General features: G+C 38.4%; 1 protein-coding gene across 1 annotated transcript; it reads left to right on the top strand.

The window, feature by feature from the left end:
• Positions 1-16: 16 nt before the first annotated feature.
• fhip1b (FHF complex subunit HOOK interacting protein 1B) lies at positions 17-18770 on the top strand. Its single transcript, XM_043248589.1, has 13 exons — positions 17-165; positions 7244-7703; positions 8251-8389; positions 8503-8765; positions 9428-9658; positions 11422-11667; positions 11821-11988; positions 12141-12220; positions 12842-13011; positions 13117-14424; positions 14534-14712; positions 15058-15220; positions 15888-18770. Exons 2-13 carry the CDS (start codon positions 7575-7577, stop codon positions 16196-16198), a joined length of 3387 nt encoding a protein of 1128 aa, XP_043104524.1. The 5' UTR covers positions 17-165; positions 7244-7574; the 3' UTR covers positions 16199-18770.
• The last annotated feature ends 2 nt before the right edge of the window (positions 18771-18772 follow it).

Genomic DNA, 18772 nt, shown 5'->3' with positions numbered 1-18772 from the left:
CCCTCCGGCGTGACGTCACAGCGTCCCGTGCGCGTGGGTGTGTCCGTGCAATCTGAGGAGAAAGATGGCTGCGGGACGAAGGGAGAGGTTTACGAATCTGAGATTCGCCGTTTCAGGATAGACAGGTCGCGGCGGAGAGCGAAGCGGAAAACAGCACTCGCTTGCGTAAGTATTTCCTGCTCGAGTTTCAAAGGCCGAATAGCGCTGTGCGGTCTTGTCCCCGGCTCGTTTCCCGCTCCGCTCGCGAGCTCAACGGACGGCGTCAAATCAAATCTGACCCGTCGCGAGCTCACTGTGCGGCTAACGGTGAAAACCCCACACGGATGAGACGAGAAATATCACTGGCAGCGGAAGAATATACGCGCGAGTTACACTCCATAAACAATGCTAACGTTGAAAGCGCCGAGAATTGGGTTTGATTTTTTCGTTATCCACTTGACAGGACCGCACGGAATAACGGATCCTAACCGCTCGGTTTCTAGTTTATGTGTTTAAAACGACACATCACTGCGTGGGAATGTGTAGCGTGACACACACTCGTACTGGAAGTGAGAAAGACGGAGCTGCATTGGCATAAACTTGAATATGTGATTGACAGCTGGTTAGGAATTTGCAGGTCAGCTTCTCGGTATGAACTATCAACTGTGGTCGTGTTTTTGTTTTTTTTGCTCTGCTGTTATAAGTGGCTTTTGACCCGCAGGGTGACGTTATCATTATGCTAAGTGGTCTGGCCGTTCTAGTTTTAACCCGTAAAATGTTGTGATGTTATGTTGTCATTAAGCGATGAACCACATGCTTCAAAATGACTGTTGTGTTGTTGTGTAACCCGAGTAGTCAGCTACTAGGCTGTGGGGCAGGTGATAATTATGGTGAATCATTTCAGTCCAAATCATATATAATCAGGCGGTCTGTTCTTTTGTAACTAACCTGTTTTTAAACGAGTCAAACGGTAACTCTTGATTATAATAGTTTATTCACTTGGATGTGATGCGTGTTTGAAAACAATTTCTCGTGAATAAGATAATGACTACAACACTTGGTGGCAGCAATGGAAGCTGCTCCTTTGAGTTTGAATGTGTCATTCACACATAAGCCTGTTGAGCTGAAGACTATATGTGAAGTCACAGTATTTATCAATAAATGTAGACTGTATTGCTTGGTTTTTTGGGTGAATAAATGCTTTGCATTTTTAATAGAAGGTAAGGTAGGTGCTACTAATTATTGATTTATTATTCTCATCTTTATCTTATTTTATCAAATGCTGTGTTAATCCCATTTTTGGAAAAGCTAATTATGGCCAGTGTTATTTTAGTATAATTGTGATAATATAATATTTTTTCATTACTCTTTTAATTAATTTTGTTTCATGTCATTTTTAGTAATAAAATTACTAAATATTTTATTTCAAACTAAATTAAAATTACTTCCTTGGTAGCTAGCGGAGTATAATATTTAATGTTTTTTTTGGGATTTGAGATCAAATAATTTTTTGTTGTTTTAGGTTTCTGCAGTAACTGATTCAGTCATACTATTTCTCCGTCTATACAATATCAGTTACTATTTCCGTGCCATAGAACCTCATAAGCTTTTTGTGATCTAGTTAAGATGTACTTCAGACTCTCTCAGTCTGTCTTTCTGTCTACACCCCCTGTTCACAGACATGTACACACAATTGCTGGAGTCATTGTGACCCGTTCTGTTGGAGATTTATTTCCCTTCAGAAACTGCCGCAGCAGTCCTAAATTCATTTCGGTGTCAGAATGACTGAACTTTGAACCCTTGATGATTATAACCTAAGGAATGCACTTGTTTGTTCTCTCTCTCTCTCTCTCGCTCTGTTCTGTTTCCCTTATTTCCAACCACCAGTGGTCAACACTCTGTAATTGAATTCCAGTGAATTTAGTCATTATAGTTTTGTATGATTCACCTTTCCCAATTCCCATAAATATAAAAAATTCCAAAAGAGAAGTAAATGTGTGGCCTAAAAATTTAATTATAAGGAAGTATAAGCATTTGGTGGGACAGACATGTTTCAGATGTCCTTTCTTTTAAATAACCTTGGCTCAGATTTGCAGTGTAATGTCAATCTTTGAGAAAACAGCCTTGTTCAAGCAGACTACTATATATTTAGAGGTAGTGTTTTTGTGTAACGTCTTCATTAAGAGTACAGCGATTCTTAAAGACCAGAAGTGTATCTTATTAAAGGAACTATTATCTTATTTACCCATTCTCTTTTTTTGCTTTGTGGTAACAGCACAGATCTGTTAGCATTACGTTAGGTCCACCTCATCAGTTTAAAGAATGCACTGATGTGAATCTAGTAATTACACTTGCATGTTTACCTTCTCCTGATCTGCTAACCTACCATTAAGACTTTACCTGTGAGTTGCCAAGACAGACACCTGGCTAATGATTCATTGACCTCAGAGCTATAAGAGAGAGTCCTCTCCATTTACTTCTCTATCTCTCTCCACCCCTTTCCCCCTTCTGTCACATTCTCAAACAGCCTTGCAATATAGGTCAACATGCAAAGTCATTGCTATAACAGTTGATTTGGCAGCAGTGTATTTTAAATTAAAATAATTTATGAAATTTATAAAATATGTTTATATAATATATATATATATATATATATATATATATATATATATATATATATATATATATATACACACACACACCTACATAAAACATGCACAAAGCACATTTGCATTTGTGGTGAATGAGAGTGTTGCGCAAGACCAAAATTATTTGGCACATCTTGCATATGCGATAGATTCAGTATTATTTTTACATGGTTTATCTTATTAATAACGAATATTACTTTCATTATTTTTCTTTTATACTTTATATATTTTTTTCCTTTTCTGCGCTTCTGAATACCATGTGGGTGTAATATACATTTATAATTTCTATAATGTTTGCAAGTACTTTTTATTTATGTATTCTAGGTATTCTACATGATTTCTGAATGTGCCTAACATACACCAATGCAACTAATTGTTTGTTTTTTCTAGCAACAATGCAGTTTTGACCCAGTGCAACTTATAGGCAGGTGCATCTTATTTTCCGGAGAATTCAGTAATCATTATGATGCTGTTTCACAAAAATTAAGTATGCAAAACTCAAATTTTAGTAAATTCTTGATTTGCTGACATCTTAGGCTAAGTATGCTTAATATTATCATATTTAAGTTGATTTAAAATGTTCAACCTATTTTTTTCAGAGCCTCACCCCTTAAATATTGCTTTTTAAGACAACTTTACAGACAAATTTCATGGTTTATTCTATCTCATGCTGTTCTGTTCATATAGCTGTTAAAAGCAAAACATGTATGAATCGATGACTTGATCAACCAAGAGAAGGCTTAAACCTCTCTTTGCAGTGTTGAGACTTGATGTTTGATTCAGAGTAAGCAGTATGTGTTTGTGTATGCGTACGAGTGCACGTTTATGCACATGATGCAGGTGTCTCCTCTATGTGTCCTTACTGCCTGGGAGATGATCTTTTCAGTTCAGCACGATTGTCCTCACCAATGATATATTGTTTCTTAAAGTTACTTTCAGTTGCTTACAGTCAATTGTTAAAACACTTAGCATGTGCCTGGGGTGAGTCACAACAGTTTGTGTTAATGTTTTTAAAAGACATATAGATGTGAATCTTGATATGCCAGTAGTGTGCATCTGTGGTGTTTGTGGTTGCAGGGTCGATAAAGAAATCACAGTGAAACACAAGGAGCTGACTGTTCTCCCTGGGGCATTAAGCAGTCAGTAAGCAGGCAGAGCTGACTGACTCTGGACTGCTCAGATAATCTCCGCTGTTTAGTCCCATTATGGCACCACTAGTTGTGTTATGCTGGAATGTTGTAGCCAGCAAAGTGTTTGCTAAAAAAACTCTCCGTCTCTGTGAGTTTCCAAAATTATATCTTGGGATTAAGAACAGGTGTGTGACAGTGTCAATATGGTAAGACCAGGATGAAGAGCACAAATTATTCTTTGCATTGGTGTGGCAGCTAATATTATTTATGGACCGTAAGCATGCTTTATGCACTTCTGCTAACTCCAAATTCCATCCTTGAAATGCACATTTCAAAGTAAAATAATTTTTCAGAGAAACATAACATATAACACATAACATGCTTCCTAAATATCTACAAACATATCATTTAGAAGAGTCAAAAACGTACACCTAAAACCTTTGTGATCAGAAAATACAGTACAAGATTTTTTCCATATTATCGTGGTTAAGAGCAGATCTATGCAAGCCATTAGCATTTTTTTTCTTTTTTGTAAATTAATTTAAAAGTAATGGACATGCATGAAGTTATATTTAGAAAATTTCAAAAAATGCTAGTTATTTACATTTAAAGACCATTTTAATGTATCTTGTTGGCAGTGGATATTTACACTCCACAGTGTCAGTGGAACTCCACCCACCAATGTGTGAATGGGGTAGTGAACATTACAAAAGATGTCATCTCTAGTAGCTCAGATGCGCCATACTCATTTTGACGCGATCGAATATTTGCTATGGTTCCATTCGACAATGTGCAATTGCAAACAGGGCCTTACTTTTTCTTACTTTGGCCAAAAAGGTCTTTGTTACCTTCATAACACTTTCAGAAACCCTCTATCTGAAAAATCACATTTTCAAAAAATTCTTTAAAATATTTTTGAGTATAAAGGCTGAGCATCATCTTTTTTTTTTTGATATTACCACTACTACTTTACTAATAAGGATTTGTTTTACCTAGAAAAAAAAACCTGCAACATTGTTTTAGAATATAAATGCCATTTATATGACAGTTGTTATAATGTATTATAATGTATGTTCGTGTTGATGATGCATAGACATTGCAGCATATATCATCTGGCAGTGACGTAACCAGAGAGACTGACTTAAGCAATAACTATGATAGAGGGAGAGTATCAGAGTGGTCAGCCGGGCTGTGCGCACTCTGAAAGACACTAAACTAATTAAAGGAGAAAGAAACTGTGCTAAGCTATCGTACCGCCTCTTTGCTAGCTAGAAACTGTGCATTTGTAAGTAGATGTTGTTTGACTCAGTCTGGAACATTGGACCCTGCTGTAGTTGAATTTGCCTGTGACTCATACCATCCAATTTACAGTACCAAGAAGCCTTTGTGACACATGGCTCCTCCCTTGTACAGGGGCCCTTCCTCAAGAGACAGCCTCTATAGCAGCATGTCATTGGAATTGTGAACTGGATGAGGGAGTTATGAATACCATGTGAGGGAGTTCTCATAGGGAAGGAAGCCTTACTACTCGGTCAAGGAAGTTTTTAGTGAATGGCAGGGTGGAGTGTCTGTATGTGTTTGGTGCTTCCTCTAAAATAGCTTTTGAATTTGTGTTTGCATTTTTAAAACCATTTCTCAAGTCTGCTTGTTGTTTGTACTGAAATTCAAGTCTCAAAAAATACTAAAACAATAGGTGTCACAGGTTTTAATTAACACAGGAAGTGTTGTTGCATAAGTAAAGACCACAGGAAGACGTGTGTAATGCATGCAGGTTTTTTTTTTTTTTTTTTGCAGCTATGTTTTTACAAATGCCAGCTGAATGCGTAGACGAATATACAGTAGGTTGCCATTTGCAGTATTTAGGGATATTTTGCCTGTTGTATTATGTGTACAGTTGTTTCACCAGACACCATATTGATTAGATGGTGAATCTGATATGGAGATCTACTAGTATGCTTTATTTATTATTAAGCCTTTTATTCCTTTCTGCTTTCAAACATTAATTCTTTATCTCAGGGTGCTATGCTAACAAATTCTGGCTAGGAGCACTTTGACGCTTACTGGTTCTTTATTGGTAATGCTTTTTTTATGGAAGTCCTAATCAGGATGTTTATAAATAAGTACATTTACCCAGTAGCTCAAACGTATTAAATGAAGGCAGACGTTAAATGTGCATTAATCAGATTAATAATGCGATTATGTGGAATGCTCGAATTTTGAATATTCATTAAATTACTTGGTAAACGGCTCCAAGAAGTTTACCAAGCAACATCTGCCCGAATCGATTAATATTCACACCCTGTACCATAATTTTGCTTCAGACATGCATGTATTATGCGTTTGTGCTAGAAAAGAACAGGCTGTCGCGATAACCTCACAATCTCAAAATACAGTGCTATCGACGAGCATAACAGCAGAGGTATGCAACAACCGCAGCAAATGCTCTATTTGCTAGTTTTCTTTTTTGTAAGGTTTCTCACTTCTCGATTTACATTTTGTGCGTGTGTAGATTACTTGATATTAGCAATGAAAACGTGTACCATGTTGATTTGTACAAATGTTCAGTAAATTTCCACGTAACAAGCCTAAACGGAGATCGACTGATCGAGTGCGATTACCCGCATCTGTCCTTCAGGCGTATTTGTGGAAGTCATGTCCAAGTAAACCGAAATCTGTTATATCATTGACGCATTGCTGGTCAACAGTACGTTTAATTAAAACTATCTTTGAATGAAATCTGCAATTTTGAATGTATAGTTGAATGAACAGTTTAAAATCTCTCTTGCCTCCATCTTGTGGCATAGCAATGAAACTACATTGACTGACAGCCCGTCTAGAACTTACAGTTGAAATATCAGCAGAAGAAGCTATCCAGTCAGATTCGAGGATTAGAATCTTTTAACTTATGGCTCGTTTCCATTGAGCAGTAAGGTACGCAATTATGTCCGTTTCCATTGTAAATGGTACCAAAATAGTGAACCGTACCATACCACTTTTTGGTACCCTTCTGTTTAGTTCACTTCCTTTTTCGATTTAGATCCTATATGCTTGGTAATACTGCATTTCACGCTGTAAAGAAATATTTAGAAAATATTTGAAAAAGATGTATTGCTGTAATGGCAACTCATCCTATCCCCAGTTACTCCAGTCCCTGTACCTTTGAACTTTGCAGTGTATATATTAATTATGTTAATTAATTCCCAAAATAGTTGCAGCCCTCCAGGAATTTGTAAATGTTTTTATTCCTGTGATGGCAAAGCTGACTTTTCAGCTTCCATCACTGACATGAGTGTATATATTAATCCTATTAAAATGTATGTTAATCAGTTCTTAAAATAGGTCCTGATGGAATGTATGTTGTGTGCCTTGCCCTTTCGATCTCCCACAGAATCTAACCTTTATACTCACTGGCTGTACTGTTTTTGTTTTTACCTGCAGGTGTGAATGTGTCATCAATGACCTCTCGCTCTCTTTCTGTCCCTGCAGGTGTGTGTGGAGGAGTCTATGTATCGGTATGGAGTATTGTGCCGACAGCAAACTGGATGACAGGGAGTGCAGACAAGCCTCGCATGCTCACACACTAATCACTGGTGTACAGTGACTGTTGCTGCAGACTTCAACAGGATTCCATCCTTTCTATGATTTTATTTCTTTAAGCTGGACTCTTTATTTCTTGATTTTTGGACGCCTTTTGTGAGCCGCCTTACCCCCTTCCCCTTTTCCCTTTTCTCTCCCTCTCCACACTTTTCTTCCCTCTCTCCCTTTATTCTTTCCCTGTTGACGTTTTGATCAAATTTGGATCAGCTTATGTGCTAAAATGAGCTGGCTGAGTCGTTTAACTCCAAGAGGTCCAGGCACTCGGACCGGTCGACATGCAGCTCCATCCAGCCCATGCACTGCCGACCCTGAGACTTGTCTTATGGTGTTTGAAAACCACTGGAGACAGGTGAGACACAGCATAGTTGTGTTTTCCTTCTAGATAATTGTGTAAATAATCTGCATGTAAATAAAATTTTTAAAGTGTTAAAGATGTTTGAACTATCAGTCAAAAGACAGAGGGGCATGTATTTGGTTGTATGCAACAGGGTTTTCATCAAATTTAGATTGATAAACGGAGAGCTTATGAATTCATTTGTGAAACATAATAATGTGTGTGGGCTTTTTAGGGTTAAAATAAATGCTCTGCATGCTGCTCTGATGAAAAGGCTCATAGTTGTCTTTCCATATTAATGTCAATCATTTTTTATTTGCTTGGTTTGTGATTTGGAAATGTTTTATGTGAAAACATTCTTTTATAGTTTTATGTCTTTATGTCATGTCAGTTCAAATGTAATACATGCAGTAGGTACACCCACACATCAACAGGTTTTCCTCCTTTATGTACTTCAGTGCTATCTTATTTGGATTATTTTCCACTACGTCAATACAGACACCTATCCCTCTTTGACCTTGCCGCAAATATAGTTTAACTTTTTTCTTTGTCTTTTTGTCAGGTGTCAGGGGTGTTGAAACACAGAGAGTCTTCAGTGGGTGGTTATGCCGACGATCTCACTGCAGTTCGCAATCACACAGATCAGATGCTGTGCCTGTTAGCTGAAGAGAGACCAGCAGGGGGAGACATTGAATCACCAGGTTAAAACACTCTCCTGTGAGCTCGTTGGAGCATATGTTTGTGCTGTTTTTATATTTTAGCGCGGTGTGTTAGAGGGTGTTGTATGTAACAGTGGATTGTGAAATTTCTGCAGCAAAGGGTCCTATTCTGGAGATGGTGGTGGCAGAGAACATCCTTGATGAGTTGGTACAATGGCATTTGCGCCGTGGTCTGGATCCAGACAGCCAGTTGGAGCTGTTGAAATTGTTTGAGATGCTGATCGGACAGTCACATCAGCCCCTGCTCCTGCACAGTGCAGTGCTACAACCGCTCCTAAGCCTGCTGGGAGCATGTGTGGATCCCCAGCTGGGTTGCCCTGCTGCTCTAGAGTCCAGCCTCGTACTGCTGCTAAATCAGGTGTTTGACCGGAAGATTCCGACACCTGTTTGAACAATTAACTGTTAGTCATGAGCAGGCCTACACATAACCTTTTTATTATTATTATTATTATTATTATTATTAGTTTAGTTCTTGCAAATCATTTATAAATATCTATTATTAAAAATAATATATAAATATGTATTATAACTAATACATTTGAATTGATCTTAGAACTTGGTTAGGGTCATTTCCCTGTAATTTGATTTGATTTTGAAATTATGTTTTGGGTTGGGGTAGAGATAGGGTTAGAACTAACTTATTTTTCTGACAGGAATGTCTTTCCATGACCAGACAAATATTCAGTAAAATTAGAATATGTGATTACAAACAACACAGAAACTAAATTCCATGATGGTCGTATTAAGAGTCAAAATATTTGATAGATCCTAACATAAACCATTCAACCATTCATTTTTCAGTTCTCCACACAAATGAGGAGTAAAGGCTAATTAGTTGCAAATGTTCTGTGTGTATGTTTTTTTCCCTTTAATGAGAATACTCTATTAGTTATTGGAAAAAGCAGGCCAAAAATGTAATAGGAGCCCAAGCATAAAGGGCACATCCAGCTGTACTGTGATTTTGTGCATAGTAAAATGTGTTTTCCTAATTTGTAACTGAATAATGTTTGTTTGTGTCAGGTATGTGTGTGCATGGCGAAGGAAACTGCAGTTTTGGAGTTGATATTTAGGTGTGGACCTGTACAGCAGGGTCCCACTAACCTGCTGATCTTCTCCCTGTTGGTGCCGTTTATACATCGAGATGGCTCTCTGGGGCAGCAGGCCCGTGACGCGCTGCTGCTCGTCATGGCAACCTCTGCCAGCAACCACGCTGTTGCACGTCACATCGCAGAGAACTCCTACTTCTGCCCAGTAAGCATGAGTGTGTTGTTGATGTGTGTGCGTGCTTAAAATTTTTATAGTACGTTAATCGCAAAATAAATTTGACAGTGAAAATACAAAAAAAGATTATTTAAAGCTATTTTTGTGTTAAGGAAGTATTAAGTAGACATTTAAAAATTGGTCTAACATAAACTTGAGCAAAAAACGGATAACATTGTGTTAGAAATATAATGCAAAAATAGCTTCTTCTTTACGGAACTGCTCTATCCCTATGTGAGACAAAACCTCATACTGGGGCATTTTTACCTTGAATTTTAGGCCATTTTTAGGCTCATGGTAATTTTCCAAATCATAGTGATCATCCCTATTCCCTTGTTAGTGGGTACTTTGGAGTGAACAGAGCATGTGCATTATGTAGTCATTTGGAATGCACTTGTCCAAGGGGCCGATGTAATTTCCTTATTATCTTCAGCTAGGATGTTCCTTTGACAGCGAATGCAGCACGATGTACATCAGCAGATGTTGCTGTTTTATTATAATAAATGTCTTTTTATGGTTGTTACCATAACTGTTGCAAATAAACATACATTTTACCTTTAAAAATGTTTTTAAAATATGTTAAAATATTAAAACTAATAAATATAAAACTTGTTTTATTATATAAATTATTTTATCAATGCATCCACTCCTTAACGAATCTTCTGACACACACCGTGCTATATTCATTATTAGAACATCTCAGCTGGATAAAATAATGAAATTACATCACTTCCTTTGACAAGTGCACTACAAATGACTAAATAATGGCACAAACATGCTCTGTTCCCACTAACAAGTAGATAAGGATGGTTTCTTTGATGATTAATAAAATGACCATGAATTGTATAATGCATGATATGCAAATTGTTAAACCCTTATAATTAAAATGTTGCTTGTTTATTTCTTGAGTGCCTCGTGGAGCTGTTTCAGTGGAGATGTAAAATCCTGTAGTAATTTTCTCTGGGTTGTATTGGCTACTGTAAAGTGAAAAGGCCATTTGTCTTTTGCTCAGTTGGGTTCAGTGGATGTGCTACTTTCCTCTCCTCTGTCCTCTTTTCTCTTGAGAATAATATGAGCGTTCATCTGACCCACTTAACACAAGCGAATGGAGGTCTCATCTAGGACTTCATTCTGCTGCAGTGCCTCTCAACATTTTCCTCTTTTCCCACTTTATTTATTTATTTTTTTACTTTGTGTCAAATATGTCTATTTTTATACTAGAGACACATAGGTCTAGCTGGTACGCTCTTTGGTGGCCTGTTTTGTGGCTCTAAAGACAGTGATGGTGAAGTTCCAGATATAAAACTAGCTGTGATTTGAATGACCAGGGCTAGTTTGACCATACTTAAACACCTTAATGTTCACATTTGAAAATCCAGTCATCTCATCCATATTGTTGAGCTTTGACAATCCAGTAATTAAAAAGAAATCCCTATGGCCTAAATTTAGCAGAATTTCCATTAATATATCATTGTTCCTCACCAAGACGTTGGAGTAACAATAACTGTGCTTGAAAAAGTTTAGCAAAAAAAAGGAAGATTTTGAGTATGTATTTTAACACAATGTGTTATCATGCAGGGTATAGCGGCATTGAACTTAATACATTTATTTTTTTGCAACTTGTCAAATGTATAGGCCTCATTTGCTTTGCTTTCCGATGTGCATATTGCAAATGTTCAGTTTAGGTTTAAAATGCAGAAATTGCTTGGTGAACTGTATGAAATAATGTTGGCACCTACTGTTTTGTTTCCCAGGTGCTAGCGACAGGGCTGAGTGGACTGTATTCATCCCTGCCACGAAAGATTGAGGTACGGGGCGACGACTGGCATGCCCTGCGGAGGGAGGACTGGATGGGCGTCTCCTCTTTAGTGCTGTTCATGAACAGTCTTGAATTCTGTAACGCTGTAGTGCAGGTGGCACACCCTCTTGTGCGCTGCCAACTCCTTGACTACCTCCACAACGGCTTCCTGGTTCCAGTCATGGGCCCCGCTCTGCACAAGGTGAACCACACTGAACTGGGCTGAAGATGTGAGCCATATTTGGCATAAATGGCAGTTTCTGTGTTCATTCATTATAAAACAATATTTTGCATAGTATTCGTTTTCTCTAATTTTGATTTCTTCTCTCTTTCTCTTTCATGGTTGCTCTGTTAGTCGTCAGTGGATGAGATGATAGCAAGCACGGCATATCTGGACTTGTTTTTACGCAGTATCACAGAAACTTCCCTCCTTAAGACCTTTCTGCGCTTCATTTTATTGCATCGCCATGACAACGACACCATCCTTGATACACTACTCACACGCATCAGCAGCAATTCACGGGTTAGTTTGGCACATTCTACAGCTGGGGTGCATTTATAGATAGAAAAGACACTTTTGTCAGTGCTGTTGGCTTAGCATTGAAGAAGCATGATATTCCTGGGAATGTGGAGTGACTAAAGTTGCATTGCTTTTTTTTTTCTCTCTCTTTGAAGCTGTGCATGGTCTCTCTGAGTCTGTTCAAGACGTTGCTCAGTCTCAACTGTGAAGACCTCATGCTCCAGCTTGTTCTCAGGTATTTTGTGTGCTTGGGTGTGTAAATCAGTTTTCAGTCAAGAAAGCCTACAAAATAAACTTTGGCTGTTTATAGATGATTTGGACAATGCATTTTGCAAATAGACCAAAGTTAAAGGTTTTGGATTAGTAAAATTTAAACAAAATAAAAAATTAAATACTTTTATTACACAATGATTTGTTTAGTTGATCAAAAGTGACCGTAAAGACATAATGTTACAAATGATTAATAATATTTTAAATAAATTATTGTCACAGTCTCCACCAAAAATGTATAAAGATTTCAACGTGGATGAAGATAATAATAAATGTCAAACCAACATATTACTGTAATTTGTGGGCCATGTGACATATATTAAATTGTGATAATTTGCACAGTAATACTGTTTTTACTGTATTTTTAATCAAATAAATGCAGACTTGGTGAGCATAATATACTCTTTATGTTAGTTACCTATTTTTTTTCTGTTACTAACGGTAGTGTAGATCACATGAGTGTATTGTATATAATTATATACAATTCACTCATATAGGCATTTGGTGGTGCTCATACCTGTTGAAAAGTGACTTTCAAGTTATTATTTGTGAAAAAAAAAAAAAAAAATTCAATGTTTGTCTCTAGGTATCTGTTGCCATGCACACATGTAATGCTAAGTCAGCGAAGGGCAGTCAGAGAAACGGACCTCTATGGCAAATCAGCTGACAAGTTCCTTTCCCTCATACCAGAATGCTGCCAAATCACTGCAGCACCCTCTGGTGAGCGGGATGATGAACCAGCCTTTTGGGGAAAAGGTAAGCCCGTGTCACATTTACAGACATGCTTTTAGACTGCACTTAAGTAAAATTGCTACTGTTCATGCCTACAAAATGTTTTTTGTCTCTCTATTTTTCCTATAGTGTTAGGTAGTCCCACCTCAGAGTCACCGGTGCACCCCAGACCTAGCACTCCTTCCCGTCTCGCTCTCTTTATTCGACAGCAAAGCTCAGGAGGTCAAGCCAACCCCCCCTCGTCTGGCTCGGAGAACGCTCCCTCTTCTCCTCGTGGTAGCATTTCCTCCCCTCTCTCTCCTGACAGCCCCATGCATCAACTCCAAGACGCTTCAGAAGGAGAGACTGGCTACCTGGAATACCTGCGCGATGCTCGGAAGGGTATTGAGCTCTGCTCCTGGGCCTGTCGAGACTGGTCAGCTCCTTACGATGGAGAAAATCCCTCTCCAAACTCTGCTTCTCCTCCACCTCCCCCTCCTACGTCTAACCCCTCCCTCAGTATGGTACAAGAGCATTTCTCCGTAATGGATCCTGCTCAGCAGAGGGCAGCAGTGGTGGCTGCAGCACGTGCCGAGTGGAGCAGTTCAGATCGAGATAGTGGAGAGTGGGATGTTACCATCAGCAAGAACTGTATCAGTCTCACACCCCGCAGTAAGAAACGGAGCCTTCTTCCTAGTTCTATACCTCTTCAGTCTTCTTCTACATCTATCTCTACAGAAATAACAGGTTCTGTGGAAACCGTATCCCAACACTCTCATTCAACATCTCATCCCGCACTCTATAATGGAACGGGGCAGGTGGAGCTCACAGACAGTGTGGACGATAGAATGGAAGTTAAGAAGGTGAAAAGGGACTCTGATGTAAATAACAGCATAGTGGAGACAGGGATGAATGGGTCGATGGGTATAGGCCCGGTTGACTACAATGATTTCCATGTAGGATCGGCAATGAAATCATCTCAGGTGCAGGTGAAGCCACATCTGCAACATCAAACCTCTGTGCCCTCTTCTGCCCAAGAGTGTCTACAAGGCGAAAGCCAGAGATTGTCTCCTGTTCCTACCTTGACTGATACTTCCACAGTTCCCCGTGAAAGCAGGGGTCCGGAGTCTGTTGAGCGTCTGATTGAGGAGTTGCTGGAGCGGGCGCCTTCGGAGCCATTGTCTGGAGACTCGAAATGCCAGGGAATAAGCATTGAGGCTTTTCACCAGGAGCTGAGGGAGCTGGAGGAACGTGTAAGGGAGAGGAGGGTTCTTTCACGCAGCTCGGAGGAGTCCTCTCGGGAATTTCGCACTGCTCCTGCTTCTAGCCTGACAGATGAGGAATGTCTTCCAGTGGAGACTGAGCAGCGCTCCGGTGAAACGAAGCCTGACAGCTCTGCCCCTGCGGTGTTTAGCCCTGCACGACCCCTCGGACAGCCTCTTGCTCAACCGTACACAGGTTCTCGATGTAGAGATGACCAAATTAAAGATTTGAGTGCTTATGTTACTTGTGCAAGTTCAGCAAGTGCTAACCATAAGTCACTGGTTCCGCTTCTCCCTCTGTGTAGGTCCATTTATAACAGTCCTGTTCAGTAAACTGGAGAGTATGATGCAGAACTCCCTATATGTGAACATTTTGCTGACGGGTGTTGTGTTCCAGCTGGCCTGTTACCCTCAGCCTCTCCTCCGCTCTTTCCTCCTCAACGCCAACATGGTGTTTCAGCCCAGTGTTAAATCACTCATTCAGGTAATGCAGCAATGTATAACGAAGAAGTATGACACATCCATCTGCATGACTGCTTTAATAAATAATATGCAAAGACTGAATCACTCTCAGTTGCTCTCTATTGGTTTGTAGGTTTTCTGATCAAAAATATCAAGTCAAAATTGATTTTAACTGTAAACTGAAATGTAAACTGCAAACTGTTAATGTTCTAGGAGTTAAGTTTAATTAAAATTTAATTTAATTAATTAAAATTTTAATTTGACTTGAACTTAAGTGTATAAACAAATGCTGTTCATAAAAAACCCCCCAAAAAATCACAAATGCTGATTTCTTTTCTTTGACTCCTTGTTTTTTCCTGCTCTTCAGGTGCTAGGATCAGTAAAAAATCGCATTGAAGCATTTGCAGCAGCACACGAGGATTTCCCTGCCATGTTAAGAAAGGCTCGCCGCTTTCTGATTGCAAGAGGAAAGTTAGACTGGTCCGACTCACCCATGGGAGTGCCCAACCTCCGTCGATCAGACTCATTAAGTAGGTAGATGAAAGGGAATTATCATTCTCAGGAACAAAAACAAGAGAAAATGGTTTTGTGACTTTTGATTTTATAAAGAATAATACACATATTTTAAGCCAAGCAATTGGGTATGATATAAATTCAGTGAGTAAAAAACAGTTTACTTCATTGGGTTTATATTGTAATGTAGTAAATAGTTGTAAATAGAGTGCATATCTCCCTTATACAACATGAGAAGCTATAAGGAGTAAACCATAGACTATTTTAATTAAGAGTCCTGTATTTCGGGCTTGTTTATAATTAAAAGTCTAGCATTATGCATATTTTTTTTTTCTGGATATTTTTGGTATTTTGTTTACACAAACTATAATAATTTAATTCAACATTCGCTCTGAGCCGCACAGTTACAAGAAGACATATCCAATATTTATCTAGTTTGTATAAATCAATTGGTGCTGTCAATCAATTAAAAAAAACCTGCACATGTTTGTAAATAAAGCTGGGTTATTAGTTTATTTTGGCTGCTATTACTTTAAGAGCTGAACATGACGTGGATCTGACATACGTTCCGCTTCTAAATAAAAGCAATTCTTATCATGAAAAAAAGACACAGAAGCAGCACATGGTAATGCACAAGGCATGTTAACTTCGTATTTTTCTGTGTTGCTTTTTTTCCTCCCATAGTTAAAAGCCGAAAACCATCTCTGGGCGATCTTATCCTGAGGCACACCAACAGTCCTACAAGAGCTCGACATGCAGCTCAGTTGGCCTTGGCACACGTGAGAGATGGAGGGCAGTCTCTGCACAGTGCTTTGTTTCGGGGTGGTGGAGCCAGTGGGGCCTCTGGCCTGGAGAAGCAGGCAGAGGCTCTAAGGGTGAAAAACGCAGTCTACTGTGCTGTTATTTTCTCCGAGTTTCTCAAAGAGCTAGCAGCTCTTGCACAGGAGCATGCCATAGCCCTGCCCTTCCCACCTAGTCAAGGCATTGAGGAATAACACCAGGCCAAAAGTTTCCTCTATATTTGCTTTATCCACTGTTCCTGGCACTGAGCTGTAGACTATGTATCCTTGAGATCTTTTTTTTTTTAAGGGACATAATGCACTCAAAAAGACAGGAAAAATCAGTTGATCATAAAGATGAAGAGAGAGGACATCTCTTGTTAATAATCTCATGTTCATAATGTAATTTTTTTTAATTGTACAGGACCATTTATCCATTAAGCTTTAGGAAATTGTGCATATAAATCTTGTATATAGTCTATATAAAATATCTATGTGTATAATGATTTTTGTACACTCAGAGAGACTTGCATCCTTTAAGCTGGAGGAATTTGGCCGGAAACTTGCACTCCCTACGTTTTTAAGTCACTTCAGAGACTAGCTAAAGTAGATTCACTACACACGGTTCTTTTAAACTTTTATGGGTGCAGAAGTGCCATTTACATTTTTAGCAATGTCGAATGGTTATTTTCTGTTTTATAGAAATATAGGTCTGTTAGATCGCACTAGGATAAATCAGAAATAATCATCTGGCCTTTTTTAAAGGACGAGATGTCAGATACTGTTTACTTATCAAAAGCTGGGCAATAAGTCCTCGGTATCGCAAAAGGATTTGCCTCTTTATTGACACATCTCTGAAAAACGAACGAGTGACAGAATGCTCAAGTTCTGCCAAACTCTAGCACAAATCTTCTTGTCCAACAGCTAGAGTGACGTTAGAACCCATAAAGAGGGGAGAGGGTTCATTTTCCTAGCCTCCGTCCCAATAAAAGCCTGACAAATTAAGCATAGATGGAAAGTTTCATTTTCCTTCTTGTGTCATGTCGCAGCAGCACAGTTTTAGGATGAGTTTCTGTTCATTTTAGGGAAATGCAAATGGTACATTCACCTAGCATGGCATTACATATCCTCTTAAGTGTTTTTGGGAAAGGCACTTATTTTTCTGCCCACAAAGATTTCCTGTATTGGATGTTAGCGTCCCTTTTGGCGTCTGACTAGGTGCTAATGTCTTAAATATTTGACTGGTATGAACAAAGAGAAGCTTGCTTAATAATTACTTGTCCCTTTAAGGAGTGAGCCAAGTTATGTGAATCATAAGCCATCTTAGTGTTGAATCAAAGTGTTTTTTTTTTTTTTCTGTTCATTACTTGATTTTGCTAGTGTTATGGCGCATGAGTGAATTCAGCCATGATGTGTGCATAGCGGAAACGCCACTTTTTAATTTTTTTTTATTGCCAAAATACTTCAGACACTTTAATTTTCAGAATGGAAGTTAGGATATGCATGCGCATAAGATTTGTGATTGTTTTTAAAAGTGAGTGTGCGTGTCTTTTTTTCAGTATCTTTTTTTTTTTTGCCCCTTGTGTCTTAAAAACTCTGAAATCATCCATCCAAGAGCTTTTATCATGCACAAGCCAGATGCGCATTACCTCAGTTTACTTAATTTTCTTTCCATGCAGTGTTCTTTCTGCTTCACTTGTGTTAATTCAGTAATTCTGTTCAATCAAATATGCTTTTTGATCAGTTTATAGTTGTAAGAGTAGACCATTCGAAAAGCAGTTAAATTGTCAATCCATCCATTTTCCCCTCCTTATCTATCCACCCATTCATAGAGGGTCTGTGTAGCACATTAGTGTGATGCTTCTCTGCTTTTGTTAGTTGAATATGAAATGTTTGGCATGTAAATTCCATATTTGAGGATAACGGTAGACCATGTTAGTGTCAAAAATAGTTTGTGCTTTATCTGAAACATGCTTTGATGTCTGTGTGGGTGAGAAAGGATAGAAAGGATAAAGAGCGAGAGGTTGAATACAGAAGCGGTACATATATGTTAGGGTTCAGTTATCTCTATGGAGACAGAGGTTATTATACTTCCGTTCAGTTTCTAAGTTAGAAATCAAATAGGCCTATACAACTGATGTGTCGTAAGATACCAATGCACAAGAAATGTCCATCGTTTTTATGATGCAATTATATGCCTGATGTGGAGCAGATAGCATGTTTTTTTTTTCCCTTTTTATACATACTTAAGTGTTTGGTATGATTTTGGAAATTGAAAAAAAAAAAAAAAAAAAAAAATCAGGAGCTCATTGATTGTGTATGCTTGTTATTGAAAAGTGTTTGTTTGATCAATATGCATTGCACAGTTTTTAAGTTGATTTTTCAGTATTTGATTTTTCTCTTGGTTTTTTTTCTCCACACTGTCCAGTTGTTTAAATGAAATGTTGACGTTGACAAGGACTTCTGCGGCTTGTTATCTATGCAAACTGGTTTCTGTGCGTTTCTGAATTAAATGAATATGGTTAAACCTTTGGGGACAAACACAAACTAACTTTACAATCGGGAACCCCGCTCTTCAATAATTGACTCATCCCTTATCAATTCAATAATCTACTGGACTGTATGGGAACTCATGCAAAGTGATGAATGTTATCAAAATATTTTTCTATATATAAAACGGAGGAGGAAAGTGGAACCGAATGGAGATTTAAATCAATGATAAAACCTTCAAAGACAAACACTAAAAGGGAATGTTTTTATTAATTTATAAATGTGTTACCTGGCAATACC

Source organism: Puntigrus tetrazona, chromosome 9 (genome assembly GCF_018831695.1).
Source record: "Puntigrus tetrazona isolate hp1 chromosome 9, ASM1883169v1, whole genome shotgun sequence".
In the NCBI taxonomy this organism is placed as follows: Eukaryota; Metazoa; Chordata; class Actinopteri; order Cypriniformes; family Cyprinidae; genus Puntigrus; species Puntigrus tetrazona.
The sequence above is the reverse complement of the archived record's forward strand: the minus strand, read 5'-3'. Positions and strand labels throughout refer to the sequence as shown.